The 16,355-nt window shown below is 42.3% G+C and overlaps 2 protein-coding genes across 2 annotated transcripts; one reads left to right on the top strand and one right to left on the bottom strand.

The window, feature by feature from the left end:
* The first annotated feature begins 2,598 nt into the window (after positions 1-2,598).
* Positions 2,599-3,669, top strand: LOC120946984 (olfactory receptor 5F1-like). Its single transcript, XM_040361911.1, has 2 exons — positions 2,599-2,609; positions 2,718-3,669. Exons 1-2 carry the CDS (start codon positions 2,599-2,601, stop codon positions 3,667-3,669), a joined length of 963 nt encoding a protein of 320 aa, XP_040217845.1.
* An 11,395-nt stretch (positions 3,670-15,064) lies between these two features.
* Positions 15,065-16,060, bottom strand: LOC120924874 (olfactory receptor 6B1-like). Its single transcript, XM_040335853.1, has one exon. The coding sequence runs from the start codon at positions 16,058-16,060 to the stop codon at positions 15,137-15,139; it is 924 nt and encodes a 307-aa protein (XP_040191787.1). The 3' UTR covers positions 15,065-15,136.
* Positions 16,061-16,355: the final 295 nt, after the last annotated feature.

Raw genomic sequence — 16,355 nt, 5'->3', positions numbered from 1 at the left:
AACTGACATTTATAAAGTCAAAAAAGGACATTTAAATTTCCGCCAATACAATACCAATATCCTTGGGTCTGGTATAGATTTTAAGGTGATCCATCGTGGGCAGAGCTTCTTTTTTCGGGTCCGGCGGTGGCAGCGGGCGTCATGACTGATAATGGATCTACATTGAGGGACATTGTTTTTTATTTTTAACAAAGGAATTGTCAAAAAACTTTGTTTGTGTTTTTATTTATTCTTGAATTTTTTTTGGTGAATGGGTAGAGGTACAATGTATCCCATACTCATTCACATGGGGAGGCGGGATCTGGGGGCCCCCTTGTTAAAGGGGGCTTCCATATTCCGATAAGCTCCCTGCCCAGAGACCTCCACAACCACAGCCTGGGAGGTGCTTTGCCCCAAAGCACCTTGTCCCCATATTGATGGGGACAAAGTGCTTTGGGGCAAAGCACCCCCCATGTTGAGGGCATGTGACCTGGTATAATTTAAGAGGTGGGGGTACTCGCTCGTGCCACCCTTTCCTGGCCTGCCAGGTTGCATACTAGGATAAGGGTCTGGTAGGGATTTAGAGGGAAGCTACTCCATTTATAAAAAATGTTGGCATGGGGTTCCCCTTGAAATCCATACCAGATGCAAAGGGCCTGGTATGGATTGGGGGGACCCCCACGCAGTTTAAAAAAAATCTATTCCTGGCGATCTTTTTTTTTTATCTCTCAGCTGTCAGTGAGGAAGCCTGTTGACAGCTGATGACTCATCCACTGTTAAGGACGCCGTGGCCAGCTTCCTGGTCCGCTCCTTTACAACCAGCAATGTGTTTTGCCCAACTAGGGCTTAGAATGCATTGTGCAGCAAACTCACAACAAAGGGTACATTTTTTAGTGTACCATTTAGACACAATCATCATTTCTCACTGTTCACTATAACATAATACATCTTCACTTTTTGATTTCGGATCCATCCAGGCAGTATTATCTTATCTCATTTTACCATGCCTTAAAGCGGAGGTTCACCCTAAAACAATTATATACCATCCCATCCAGCATACTTGCATCAGCTACAGTATGCTGTTTTTTTTCTTTTTTTCGCTGTACTTATCCTCCCGCGGGGAATAGGCGTTCCTATGAAGAGGCGTAGATGATTGACGTGCGGCTAAGGCACGTCCCGCGTTCCGAAAATAGCCGGACTAGGACTCGGCTCTTCACGGCGCTATACGGCGCCTGCGCACAGACTAGGAGCTGACTGCGCAGGCGCCGTATAGAGCCGAGTCCTAGTTTGGGTATTTTCGGAAAGCGTCACGTGCCTTAGCCGCACGTCAATCATCTACGCCTCTTCATAGGAACGCCTATTCCCCGCGGAAGGATGAAAAGAAAATGAACGATTAAACGGTAAGTACAGCGAAAAAAAAAAAAAAGCATACTGTAGCTGACGCAAGTATGCTGGATGGGATAATTGTTTTAGGGTGAACCTCCGCTTTAAGTGCTATTAAAATGTCCAACTCTAGACAAGTTATTTTATTTTGTTTAGTTTAGAAGAGAAAGCCCTGTTATGCCTCGTACACATGACCAGTTTTCCCGTCGGGAAAACTGCCATGACAGCTTTTGGCCGGGAAAACTGGCAGTGTGTATGCTCCATGGCAGTTTTCCCGACAGGAAAACCGACGGGAATCCCGGCAGGAAAAATTAGAACATGTTCTCTTTTTTCCTGACACGATTCCCGGCGGTCTTTTTCCCAGCAGTTTTCCACTGCGGTGGAGCTTACACACGGCCGGGTTTCCCGGCCAAAGCTCTCATGGCAGTTTTCTTGCCAGGAAAACCGGCTGCGTGTAAGGGGAAAAGCTGACGAGCAGGTTCTCAACTTTCCTATCGGTTTTCCCGGCTGACTTTTTACCGCCAGGAAAACCGATCGTGTGTACATAGCAATCATTTTTTATTGCCATCCATTTCCCTATTGGCACAATTTCCCAGGATATGATTGATAGGAACTCTCTCCAATGAGGGGCACGGAAAAAACAAAATCACATTTTTAGTTGCGCAGGGAGGGTTTAGAACTTCTATTTTATTTGTAATTTTTGTCTTCTTGTCCCTGTGATGCTTGCACCCTGGCTCCCATGTCTTCAACAGGTGTCCATGGGAAAGAGAAAATCTCCCAAATGGGGGCCACAGACAGAGATAGTAACCTGAAAGAAAATGTAACTCCTCCCCTCTCTATCCAAAAAGAATAAAAACATTCAGCTGTAGTTAAGCTTTGAAGACCATTGTCCTGCAACTTCTATAATCAGTGCCCTTGTAATCTGGCACCCCTTGCAGTTTAAACTATTAGAAACGTAAAGGATGTCTATATGTTTGTTGGTTATCTATTTGCCTCTTGTATCTGTTATATTTAATAAGTCTCCCATCTGTAAAATGATAAAGACACAAAAGCACTTTGGAGAAATTATTATAATTAAATTTAATTATTCTCTATTGAATTCTGTCTAAGAGGAAACTATAAAAGTGATACCAGTAGTGGTTCATTTCAACTGAAATCAACATTTAAACTAAAATGGATCATACAAGATAAACCATAAAAGCATTAAAACTCAGAGACATAGAATAAAAATACAGTATGGAGTCAAGGTACATTTTTTCTCTCATTCTGTAACTTGTTTCAGTATGAATTGTTGCATGCCTATACAGGACAGCACCATAAAGTTAATATAATCTAAATATATTCATCTTTTGCAGGTTCATGGTTTCGAGGCTGAGCACACAGCAAACCAATAACATTTCATATGTAGACAAATTTGTACTGTTGGGTTTGGTATCAACTCCTATATTAGAAAAAGTTCTGTTTGTGGCATTTTCTGTTATATATACCATGACAATATTTGGGAATCTCACTGTTATTCTTATAATTCGCTTAGACTCTGATTTGCACAAACCAATGTACTTTTTCCTGGCCAACCTAGCCTTTTTAGAAATATTCTATACTACATCTACAACTCCCAATACATTAAAAAACTTTCTACAAAAAAACAGAACTATATCTTTTGTTGGCTGCTTTACTCAAATGTTCTTCTTTATTGGCCTGGGGAGTGCAGTGTGTGTGCTTCTCTCAGTTATGGCCTATGACAGATATGTTGCTATATGTCAACCTTTGAGGTACTCTGCTGTCATGATTCCTTCCTTCTGTATAAGACTGACAGTGGTGTCTTGGAGTTGTGGATTTTTTAACGCTTTTGTGCAAACTATTTACACATCGATGTTGCCCTTCTGCAAAGATCGTGTAATCCACCATTTCTTCTGTGACATTCCATCACTAGTAAAACTCTCTTGCAGTGACACTGATTTTAATGAGTTGGTATCTATTTTAGTTCGGGGATGTGTCCTGATTGGTAGTTTTATTTTAACTGTTATTTCATATATTTTTATATTAAGAGCTGTTTTAAGAATTCCCACTGTGAATGGGAGAAAGAAAGTATTTTCTACATGTGGATCACATCTCATAGTGGTAACTCTATTCTTTGGGACAGCAATTATAACATACATGCTTCCAGGCTCTTCTTCCTTTAGTGACCATAAGAGAGTACTGTCAGTAGTGTATGGTGTTCTGACTCCTCTTATTAATCCTCTCATATACAGCTTTAGAAACACAGAATTCCAGCATGCAATAACTAAAAGAACACAATCGAGATAAATGCAGGCATTAAAGTAGAATTGTTTTATTCAGTTTTAGTATTTTTTGGAAAGTTTTAACAATATAATTAATATAACAGTGCAAGAAGCTAAAAATATAGAAATAATTAAAATTATAAAGAGGCTGCATTCACTAAATACATGATAATAGGAAGAATAATGTGATATTCACAGGGCATGTTTAAAAGAGAAGTATTTTTTTCCCACTATTCATACTTACCTAGGTGAATGCAGCATCAGACCGATGATGAATCTGTCCCCTGCTGCCTCTTTACTGAGAACCGAGCCACCAAACACTGCCGATGGCTCAGTTCTCTCACCTCCCTGAGAGGAGAGCTTCTGACTGTCAGTCAGCAGCTCTCCTGTTCTGCTCCTCCATGCTCATAGGAGCGCTGAGCTGTGGAGGGCGGGGAGCGGCTGTCTCAGCAGCTTGTTGAGAGGCTGAGACTGCCATCAGTCCAGGCAGCTTGAAGATCTAGACTTCCTTAGTTGGGATGACAAGGTGCCTGGACTGATTCCAGTGACGTCAACTGAGAGCAGACCTCAGACTGCTCTCCACTAAAAAAAGGTCACAGGAGTGCAAAACGAATTGCACTCCTGGGACCTAAAAAGCTCAGGCTTTTGTAAGCATAAACGGAGTTAGTGCAATTGAAAAAAATCATATTTTGCAATACTCAACACCTTAATGGAAGGCTTTCTTCCTGGTGTGAAGAAAGCCTCTTGATGGGGGGAGGGGGGAGCAGAAGTGTCAGGACGCCCACTAACACATAGCTCCTTTCTCTATCTGCAAAGTAGAGAGTGTCCTGACTTGCCTGCTCGCCCCCTTCCCCCTCAAGAGGCTTTCTCCACACCAGGGAGAAAGCCTCGCATTACGGTGTTGAGTTGCAGACAGAAGAACAGGAATTTCTCAGAAGAAATAAGGACATTTAAAAGCAAAATCGAAGCATGAGGTAAGTGAAGGAGGACTGCACTAAGGTAAAGGAAGCTATTTAGGGGAAAAAAAATCGTTTACAACCCCCTTAATAAAGGACTTGTCTCAAACCGTCTACTGTGATTTTTAACATGTTCACACTTTTTCTTTGTGAAATGGTAGGGGTACAATGTATCCCTTACCAATTCACATGGGGGGCGGGATCTGGGGTCCCCTTTGTTAAAGGGGGCTTACAGATTCTGATAAGACCCCCACACACAGACCCCCACAACCACCGGGCAAGGGTTGTGGGGGATGAGGCTCTTGTCCCCATCAACATGTAGACATTATCCCCATGTTGAAGGCATGTGGCCTGGTATGGTTCAGGAGGGGGGCACTCTCCCCCCCACTTTTACTGCGGCCTGCCAGGTTGCATGCTCAGATAAGTGTGCGGTATGGATTTTTTGGGGGAACCACACGCTTTTTTTTTTAATGGCACGGGTTCCCCTTAATATCCATACCAGACCTGAAGGGCCTGATATGGAATTTGGGGGACCCCCACACTTTTTTTTTCGGTTCAGGGTTCCCCTTAATATTCATACCAGACCCAAAGGGTCAGGTAATGGACTGGGGGGGAGTCCCTGCCGTTTTTTCCAATGACTTTGATCTGTATTCATTAATAGCCGCAAGTTTCAAAATTACCTTTTTTCCTTTAGAAATGACATTTTGTGCAGGGACAGTTCTAAACACGGGAAACATATGCTACTTTACAGGCATACTATAGACAGCCCCCCAGGTACGAAATTTAAAGGAATATTTCACTTTTATTGTTTCACTTTAAGCATTATTAAAATCACTGCTCCTAAAAAAACGGGCGTTTTTAAAACTTTTTTTGCATTGATACATGTCCCCCGGGGTAGGACCCAGGTCCCCAAACACTTTATATGACAATAACTTGCATATTAACCTTTAAAATGAACACTTTTGATTTCTTCCATAGACTTTTAAAGGGTGTTCCGCGGCTTTTCGAATTTGCCGCGAACACCCCAAATTGTTTGCTGTTCGTCAAACCGGCGAACGGACAATATTCGAGTCTAACTCATGTTCGACTCAAACATAAATCTCATCCCTAGTTACCTGTATTAAGGGTGAAACATGTAACATAAAGAATAATAGTGTATATGGAGCGCTAGGTGCACAGCTGAGGATGTATGACTAGAAAAAGTGTATGGGCTGAGGGGAAAAGGGGAGTCCACAAATTTCACCAATGGTCTTAAGGGGAGGCAATATCCATTTGCCGCTGTAGCCAGACCTAGTGAAAAGTCTGGATTTGCATCAGTAGGCAGGCAGCTGTCAGAGTAGAAGATTAGCTCTGTGTACAATGTGAGTGGAGAAGCGACACTCTGAATTTAGCATTGGGTTAAAATGGTAAAAGTTCAACTCATATTTGAGTGGATTTTAACAGGAACATGGGAGATGAGGTCACTGCCAGTCCCTTCCGCACAGCTGGGCATGAAGCGGTTTGTCAATCCTGGCCACTCTGGTGGCATCAGAGGCTCCGATATTGGAGGAAGTCCGCTGGGCACACAGTCAGTACGTCAGCCGTGATGGACAAGGGGGCACGTCAGCACTCGTGTTCGGAGCATGCATGCTCCTTCATCAGGTATGGAGGGTGGCCATCTTTAATGAGGGTTATATAGAGAAGGGAAGGTTAGTACTTTGAAGAGGAATATCGTTGTTATGGCAACAACTAGCTACTATAACCCTGATATCCTCTTCTATAGTGGGCGGTCTGCTTTCAGATAAAAGTGGTCTCATGTTGATGGAAACAAGGGCCTCCTCCCAACAACCCTGGCCAGTGGTTGCCCAGGTCTGCGGGCGGAGGGGTTATCAGAATCTGAAAGACGCTTTGTTTCCCCAGATCCTGGCCTCCCCACCCCCTATGTGAAAGGGTATAGGGTACATTGTACCCCTACCCATTCACCAAAAATGTGTCAAAACGTAAAACAGACCATTTTTGACAATTCCTGTATTAAAAAAAAAGTGTCCCATGCTGTAAAGGTGCTTTGGGGTGCATCCATTCCCCCCATGTTGAGGGCATGTGGCCTGGTATGGTTCAGGAGGAGGGCGCTAGCTCATCCCCCTATCCTGACCTCCAGGCTGCATGCTCGGATAAGGGTCTGGTATGGATTTTTGGGGGACCCCGTGCTGTTTTTTTCCTTAATTTTTCATCTATATTGCTGGGAGCTGGCAATACATTACAGCCGCAAGCAATTTTAAACGACATTTTTTCCTTTAGAAATGTCATTATTGCTGTGTCACTGTTCTACACATCACACAGATGTGCCACTTTACAGGCAGACTAAGGGGACCCTCAGGCACGATATTTAAAGGAATATTTCATGTTTATTGTTTCACTTTAAGCATTATTAAAATCACTGCTCCTAAAAAAACGGGCGTTTTTAAAACTTTTTTTTGCATTGATACATGTCCCCCGGGGCAGGACCCAGGTCCCCAAACACTTTATATGACAATAACTTGCATATTAACCTTTAAAATGAACACTTTTGATTTCTTCCATAGACTTTAAAAGGGTGTTCCGCGGCTTTTCGAATTTGCCGCGAACACCCCAAATTGTTTGCTGTTCGTCAAACGGGCGAACGGACAATATTCAAGTCTAACTCATGTTCGATTCAAACATAAATCTCATCCCTAGTTACCTGTATTAAGGGTGAAACATGTAACAGAAAGAATAATAGTGTATATGGAGCGCTAGGTGCACAGCTGAGGATGTATGACTAGAAAAAGTGTATGGGCTGAGGGGAAAAGGGGAGTCCACAAATTTCACCAATGGTCTTAAGGGGAGGCAATATCCATTTGCCGCTGTAGCCAGACCTAGTGAAAAGTCTGGATTTGCATCAGTAGGCAGGCAGCTGTCAGAGTAGAAGATTAGCTCTGTGTACAATGTGAGTGGAGAAGCGACACTCTGAATTTAGCATAGGGTTAAAATGGTAAAAGTTCAACTCATATTTGAGTGGATTTTAACAGGAACATGGGAGATGAGGTCACTGCCAGTCCCTTCCGCACAGCTGGGCATGAAGCGGTTTGTCAATCCTGGCCACTCTGGTGGCATCAGAGGCTCCGATATTGGAGGAAGTCCGCTGGGCACACAGTCAGTACGTCAGCCGTGATGGACAAGGGGGCACGTCAGCACTCGTGTTCGGAGCATGCATGCTCCTTCATCAGGTATGGAGGGTGGCCATCTTTAATGAGGGTTATATAGAGAAGGGAAGGTTAGTACTTTGAAGAGGAATATCGTTGTTATGGCAACAACTAGCTACTATAACCCTGATATCCTCTTCTATAGTGGGCGGTCTGCTTTCAGATAAAAGTGGTCTCATGTTGATGGAAACAAGGGCCTCCTCCCAACGACCCTGGCCAGTGGTTGCCCAGGTCTGCGGGCGGAGGGGTTATCAGAATCTGAAAGACGCTTTGTTTCCCCAGATCCAGGCCTCCCCACCCCCTATGTGAAAGGGTATAGGGTACATTGTACCCCTACCCATTCACCAAAAATGTGTCAAAAAGCAAAACAGACCGTTTTTGACAATTCCTGTATTAAAAAAAAAGTGTCCTGTGCTGTAAAGGTGCTTTGGGGTGCATTTTTGGGGGACCCCGTGCTGTTTTTTTCCTTAATTTTTCATCTATATTGCTGGGAGCTGGCAATACATTACAGCCGCAAGCAATTTTAAATGACATTTTTTCCTTTAGAAATGTCATTATTGCTGTGTCACTGTTCTACACATCACACAGATGTGCCACTTTACAGGCAGACTAAGGGGACCCTCAGGCACGATATTTAAAGGAATATTTCATGTTTATTGTTTCACTTTAAGCATTATTAAAATCACTGCTCCTGAAAAAATGTTTTTTTAAAAAATGTTTTTTTGCATTGATACATGTCCCCTGGGGCAGGACCCAGGTCCCCATTCACTTTCTATGGCAATAACTTGAATATAAGCCTTTAAAATGGGGGAGTTTTAATTTATGCACACTGACATCAATGGAGATGATAAAAATGGAATGCGCCTGGTATATTTGTACACACTGACAATAATGCAACTTATATGGGGAGCTATAATCATGCATCCTGACACCAATAAAGCTGGAAAGAGGAGATGTTCTAATTGCTTGCACTATAACCAATGACGGAGTGGGGTGGTTTATATTATAATCTCTCACACTGCCACCAACATACAGTAGCTTGGCCAAGGGCTTATTATTGTTCACACTGCCACAAATAAAGAGAGTTATAACTGCACACAATGCCACCAGTGCAGTTGATAGGGATTTTAATTACTCAGACTTTCAGCAATGAAGGTGGAGGGGGACATAACCACTCACGCTGCCAACGATGAAGCTGAGGGGGTTCTAATCACTCACACTCACCCGATACACCTGGGGGTTTAAAATCATTCACATTGACATTGGTGAATTTGGGGTTCTTTGTGTTCACTGCTTTTTTTATGTTCACATAACTATGTTGACATTTTGATCACATGACTTCATAGCAATGGAAGTCAACGTATCCGCAATCCGGACAGTGACTGGCATGCTGCACGCCCCTAACCTCGATCAGGCTGGACAATGAATTGCATCTGTATTTGATTCATTATATGGTTGTGAAAAACCTCATTTTGGTCTGATCTATATAATTTTTTTTAAAAATGCACTAAAAAAATGCACTATTTATTGTTCAAAAAGGGTTTCCCAGTGCTAAACCTTTCATTCACTTTCTAAATTGCTGCATTTGTATTTTTAAAAAGCCAGTAATAAAGTTATAGTAGTGGTAAAAAGAAGCCCTTTTTTGGTTAATTCTCCTTTAAAGGGGGCGTGGCACTTTTGCTAATATGTGTCCCTCATTCCTATCTCAAAAAGTTGGGAGGTATGGCCTTTTCTTTTCACTTCTTTTCTTTTCTTTTCTTTCCTTTCTTTTCTCATTCCTAGTAGATTTCCCAGGGGCCACCTTTACAATAAACGTTAGACTAACAATAAAACAAAAGTTCCATAGTGACATTAAATTTATTTTTACCTTCCTTCTTAATTAAATATGTTATCATGGGAATTCTGTGCAAAGTTAGATAAAGGTTTTATAAAAGAACTTTGTGTAAAGTTAAGTAAAAGTTATAAATTATTTATATAGTATTTTATCTGCAAGCGATAAGATATCTAAGGCCCCGTACACACGATAGAATCCATCCGCAGATAAATCCCAGCAAATGGGTTTCTGCGGATAGATCCTATGGTGTGTACACTCCATCGCATCGAAATCTGCGGAAATCTTTGAGAGGATTTATCCGTGGAAACGGTCCGCTGGACCGTATCTGCGGATAAATCCTCTCGTGTGTATGGGGCCTAAGACATTTTCTCTGAACTCTAAACACACAGGGTGGGGGTGATTTTCTAATAAAGTAAATTTTTCAAGTAAACCTGTGACCATTTTGAATGGCTAATTAGGTTGGGAAGAATACAAAAGGAATTTCCTTGCATGTGACTGGATGACTAAACAAACATTTTGAAACTTGTCTCTTTGGGCAAAAAAATTAAAAATATTAATGAGTGTTAATGTTTCTATGTTTTTGCAAAAGGTAGTTTACACATTAGTAGCCATGCTTGCGTTATGTATGCAAAATTAGCCTGCTGCCTATTGGTGCTACACAGTGGTTTGCTTTACTGGTAAATCGGTGGATATCTAGCACAGTCATTATGGTGTGAAGTGCCCTAAAACAGTTCTAATTTCCTCCTACCGTCCTATAAACACCTCTTGTTACTGTTGCTCTGAAGGTTTGGAAGTAAGGGAGAGACACAGACTGGTTGCTGTCACTGACAGGGTACTGATGGTATAGGGACTACTTTCGAGGTAGCCTAATCGACACATGAGGTATGTCTGTCTGTCGCATGTCTTGGCAGATTGTTGCAGGAACCCTAAGTTCTATAATTCGGACATGAAACTACCATAAGACAATACACACGCTTTAATCTCCCACCGCAGCCACCAGATGTCAAGGCATTGCTGCTTAAGGAAAGAAATGAAAATATCCTCACATGTAGTGTACATGTGGATATTGGAATGTAGAGATGTGCCACGTCCTGATATATATGATAGGAGGGATAACTAGGGGCTAGTTGTTGGACTTTTTAGGCACAGTTGGTTGGTCAGAATATAGTCACACAGAGAATGATATTCTCTAATATCATTCTCTGTGTGACTATATTCTGACCAACCAACTGTGCCTAAAAAGTCCAACAACTAGCCCCTAGTTATCCCTCCTATCAAGGCATTGCTGCTGGTCACCAGTAGAGGAATTTATCCAAAACCTAGCTGGCTGGATACACACATATGGCATTCATTCTGGTGGACTCTAAGGCCGGGTACACACGGACAAACATGTACGGTGAAAGCGGTCCGTCGGACCGTTTTCACCGTACATGTCTGCCAGAGGGCTTCTGTACGATGGTTGTACACACCATCATACAGAAGTCCGCGCGTAAACAATACGCGGGGCGTGTCCGCGGTGTCGCCGCGACAATGACGCGGCGACGTGGGCGGCCCGCCTTTAAAATGCTTCCACGCATGCGTCAAAGTCATTCGACGCATGCGAGGGACAGCGGGCGCCTGGACATGTACGGTAGGTCTGTACTGACGACCGTACATGTCCGAGCGGGCAGGATTCCAGCGGACTGTTTTAAAACAAGTCCAGGAATATTTGTCCGCTGGGAAAAGGCCCGGCGGGCAAATGTTTGCTGGAATTCGGCCCGCTCGCGCCCACACACGACCAAACATGTCTGCTGAAACTGGCCCGCGGACCAGTTTCAGCAGACATGTTTGGTCGTGAGTATGGGGCCTAAGGGCTTTGGATCAACCAAGTGATTACCATTACTACACACTTCTTAGATTCCTCAAGCTATCCTGCATGCTAGAATTCTTGCGTTATCACTTTTCCCACTGTCACACACACCAGACACAACACTTAAGATGGTCCATATATGGATCGAAAATTTGCAGAATTCGGGGGTCAGGAGTATGAGAGGCTGAGTTCAGGGGGTCAGGAGTATGAGAGGCAGAGTTCAGGGATCAGGAGTAAGTGAGGCAGAGTTCAGAGGGTCAGGAGGAAGTGAGACATAATTCAGGGGGTTATGAGTAAGTGAGGCAAAGTTCAGGGGTCGAGAGTAAGTGATGCAGAGTTCAGAGGTCAGGCGTAAGTGGTGCACAGTTCAGGGATCAGGAGAAAGAGGTACAGAGTCCAGGGGGTCAGGAGTATGAGTGGCAGAGTTCAGGGGTAATGAGTAAGTGGTGCTGAGTTCAGGGCTCAGTAATAAGTTATGTAGAGTTCAGGGGTCAGTAATAAATGAGGCAGCAGACAGGAGAAGGGCTTCTGGCATTAATTCTTCTACCCCCCAACCACTCCTTCTAGCACTCCCCTCTCCATACACAGACTTCAGAAAGCTCAATGGCGTGACAGGATTTTCTCTTATTCCCAGGCTCCTCCTTGTGTTGTATCAGAAGAACCAAAGAGGAGCCTTGGGGAAGCTTCCCTTGTGAGACAGACCGGAAGAGGTATGGCAGGTGCCATGGGGCAGTACTAGGATTGTAGGATTAATTCTTAAATCCCGCTACAAATCGAAGGGAGAACGCAGATTTTCGGTCCAAGGACCTCGGCTCTGGAATGCTCTACCCTCTACCATCCGCTTGGAGGAAAACCATCGGGCCTTTAGGAAAAAACTAAAGACCCACCTCTTCTGAAGGACCGGTACGACTCTGGATGTCAAGCGCCGTGAGGCGATTAAGTTCGCATTTGTTGCGCTATACAAGTTACTCACTCACTCACTCACTCTAGGATCCCAGCACTAGTGATGCTACTGGCGCCCATCCCCCCTCACATTACTCCAGCTGTGTTCCGTCCCAGCTCTGAAAGGAGAATTTCAGCGGGCATGAGTGGGTGCGGGGAGGCGGGCGGTTGGCTTTTTGACCCTGCCTTAAGATATAAAATAGCAACTGTTAAAGGGCTCCTGGTAGTGCTGAGCTATCAAACCATGTATGTGAAGATGTGTGCTGACAGTGTGTTCTATTAGGCCTGTGTTAGTTTGTGACAGTTTTCATTTCCATGGGTTTATTATAAGCTGTTAGCCAGCTCTTTCAAATACAGCTTTACACAGGAGCAAATCCTTAATAAATTCTGGACCCTCAGAGCGGATTAGTGTGTGAGTCCTGATCAGATCGCTTAGCCTGATACTTGGGTGAATAAGGATCCATGCAGGGGTAAGAGCATTTCTGATGCTTCAAGTGCTTATTTTTGCTCCTAGAAATGTTTTATTCAGTCTTGGTAATTATTGTAAGGTATTTCCAATACAAAGGTATTTTGATAAATATTTAACCAGGAGTCCAGGAGAAAGAACTTATTCTGTCACTTCTGACATGGAGTGTCATTAATTAAAAGTTAAAGTTTATTCTGATTATATTTTGCTATCTCTGGACCCAACCCCCCTATTAATATGCTGATACATTTTTTAAATCAAACCGTTCAGTTCTTATAATATACTTTATGTTAGACCCAGTTACAGCATCATTAAATCATTGCGCATCTTCATTCAACGCAGGCAAAATATGGTGAGGATGAGGATGGCATATGCATACTGCAGCTGCTGACTTTTAATAATCAGACACTTACCTGTCCCACGGCCCAGTGATGCAGAGGAATGAAATCCTGCTCGTCTCCCCCTCCTCTCCTAGGCACCGGCATTGTCACTGTGGGCACCCCCGCACCCCGCTGCGCATCGTGACTGGCTGTGCAATCATCTGGACCTGTGACGTGTCCCAGATGTTTGCTGAGAGGGAGGGAGAGAGGTGAACTTTCTTCCAGTTCCAGGGCCTTCCAGTGAAACCCTCTAAAAAGAGGATTTCAGTCCCCCCCCCCCCAAAAAATGGGGGGGGACTAAAACACTCTTTTTAGAGGGTTCCAGCTCCCACTTCCTCCCTGGGCATGTCAGAAGTTCACCTTCCCTTAAAGCGGAAGTTCCCTTTTTAAGTGGAACTCCGCTTTAAGAGCTCCCAGGTTTATGCAAACTGTGAGCTGGCTCTTGAGCGTAGTTATGCAAATATTAAAATGTGTTGATGGGCAGACTGCAGACTGTCCTAGGTAAAACGGATGTGATGCTGAGCCTCCATGATTGAAAGTACTAAAATGGATGAAATGAAAGGGATGGGTCAGGGACAATGAGGTTGGAGAGAAGAGGACTAAACAATGCAGAATGTCCTACAGCCCAAGAAAAGAATTAGGCTCTAAATGACTTCTTGCAGCTTCGAATGCAGACCCTGAGAAGCATACAGTGTGTAGTGAAATCAGAGTAAGCAATTGCAGTACATGAGAGGAGCATGTATAACTGTGCAAGACAGAAGATATGGCTAAAGGCCCGCTTTATTCATTTTTTTTAAATGAACTACATACTATAACTATGCACATATAAAACACAAACAATAACCACTTATGTATCATTGTTTGTCAATAACATTGAAGTTGTGCCATTTATAATCACCCACGGAGGGAGGGGGTGGGGCCGGTAATGCCTGTAAACTGAGCAACAATCATACAGCTCGGTTCACAGACGGTGTACTGTGTACTGCTCTGACCAGTTCTGTACCGTGTGATCCCTGTAATGAACAATCACAGTAATCACAATTGTAAACAGTGTACTATTTCCATTAGAGAGTCCGCCACTTTCTCTTACAACAGAGGAAGTGGGGGAAGGAGGAGTTCATGAATTAATCATTAATTTATTAGTTCCAGATCAGTAGTAGCAGATATTTAGGGTTGTGGGAACTTATTTTAACCCTTTTACTTGCTCTCCTCTCCTGTATATCTGATCTCAATGCTTTCTCTATGTGAGCTCTATATTAATACCTTCAACTATCTTATATTACAAATTGAACAATAATCCCCTCATCTATATCCTCCCACTTTATGTTACCCATACATTAACCTGTACATATATTGTGTTTAGTGCACCATTACCAAGTTCATTGTTTCAACTCATCATTACCAGCATGTTTCTTAATTTCCAAAAAATGTGACAAGAAATTAGATCACCTTGTGGTGTGTACATTCTAAAAATGATAATTTTGGGGGTTTTCTATTGTCCTAGCACTTTATTCAATACGTTTTATAACAGAAACGTTTTTTTTCTTTCAAAAAGTTTGGTCATTTTTTTATATAGTAGAAAATATTTGTAAAAAAAGTGGTTTAAAAATAAACTCTATCTGTCTCAAAAAATCTTTTAAAGTCATTTGGGTAAAGTGTTACATGATGTAGTAATTGTCCAGCTAACTATCATAGAACCAAAAATGGAAAAATGGCCTGATACTGAAGGGTTATTACAGGCTAGTGCTGAAATTGTTAAAGATAGATTTTGCTAACATTTAAATACTGTGGATTTTGAAACATTCATTAATTTCTTTATTTTATTGGCACAACGCTAAATTACTGACAAGTACACCTGAATAGCTTCAGAACCACTTTCTTTTTGTGAGGAACAAAAAGGCTTCTTTAACTTCCTTGTTACGTAGACTGTAGATAAATGGGTTGAGAAGGGGAGTGAAAACCGCATAGAACAATGCCATCACTTTGTTCAGGGATCCTTCACTTGCAGTGGGTTTAATGTACATGGCAAACATTGTTGAGTAGAAGGTGGTTACCACCAACAGGTGTGAAGCACAGGTAGATGCTGCTTTCTGTTTTCCATTAATGGATTTAATTCTCAATATAGCCCTCAGGATAAATCCATAAGACATCATGGTTAAAAGAACTGAACTGAGGATGACTGAAGATGCACAGACAATGACAGTTAGTTCTCTGAAATAAGGGTTAGAACAGGACAGTTTAAGCAGAGGAGCTGACTCACAAAAGAAATGGTTAATTACATTGCCACTGCAAAAATGCAACTGTGATATCCGAATAATTGGAAACGATGTAGTCAAGAAACCGAGGACCCACGAGGCAGCTGCCAGAATGAAGCAGAACTTATGACTCATGATGCTTGTGTAGCGCAGAGGGAAACACACTGCCAGAAATCGATCAAAGGACATAACTGAGAGAAGAATGGTCTCAGTGGCCCCAAGGAAAGTGAAGAAGAAGAGCTGGGTGATACAGCCATTAAAATAAATGCTTTTTCTTTTCCTTGGGATGTCTATAATATTTTTTGGGACAGTTACAGAGATATAACCTAATTCAAGGAAAGATAAGTTACCAAGAAAGAAATACATGGGTTTATGGAGCTGACGTGTGCATCGAATTATGGTGATGAGGAATATATTTACAGTGATAGTGATGGCATACAATATCAAGAAAAACACAAACAAGAAATGTTGGTATTCTAGTATGTCTGAGAACCCAAGAATAATAAACTCCTTCACATTGGTCTGATTTTCCATTGTTGTTTGTTACTGGAACAGAAAATAATGAATTATTTTGTAAAAATTACACAATTTTAAATATTTTTTTACTAAATGTTTACTGAACATAAAAAAACATGTAAAAAATTGCTCAATTTCCCTTGCCACCAAAATTCCATAAATCTGCATCCCAGCTCATGTGTATGTATGTATGTATGTATGTATGTATGTATGTATGTAACATGCTATAACATGGCTGTGTTTGGTGTGTGATCTAACAAATGCAGTTTACTGTAGATGGTTAAATAACCTATATATTACTGAGAATCTCTGA

The sequence above is a fragment of the Rana temporaria genome, chromosome 1 (genome assembly GCF_905171775.1).
Source record: "Rana temporaria chromosome 1, aRanTem1.1, whole genome shotgun sequence".
Lineage (NCBI taxonomy): Eukaryota > Metazoa > Chordata > Amphibia > Anura > Ranidae > Rana > Rana temporaria.
The sequence above is the reverse complement of the archived record's forward strand: the minus strand, read 5'-3'. Positions and strand labels throughout refer to the sequence as shown.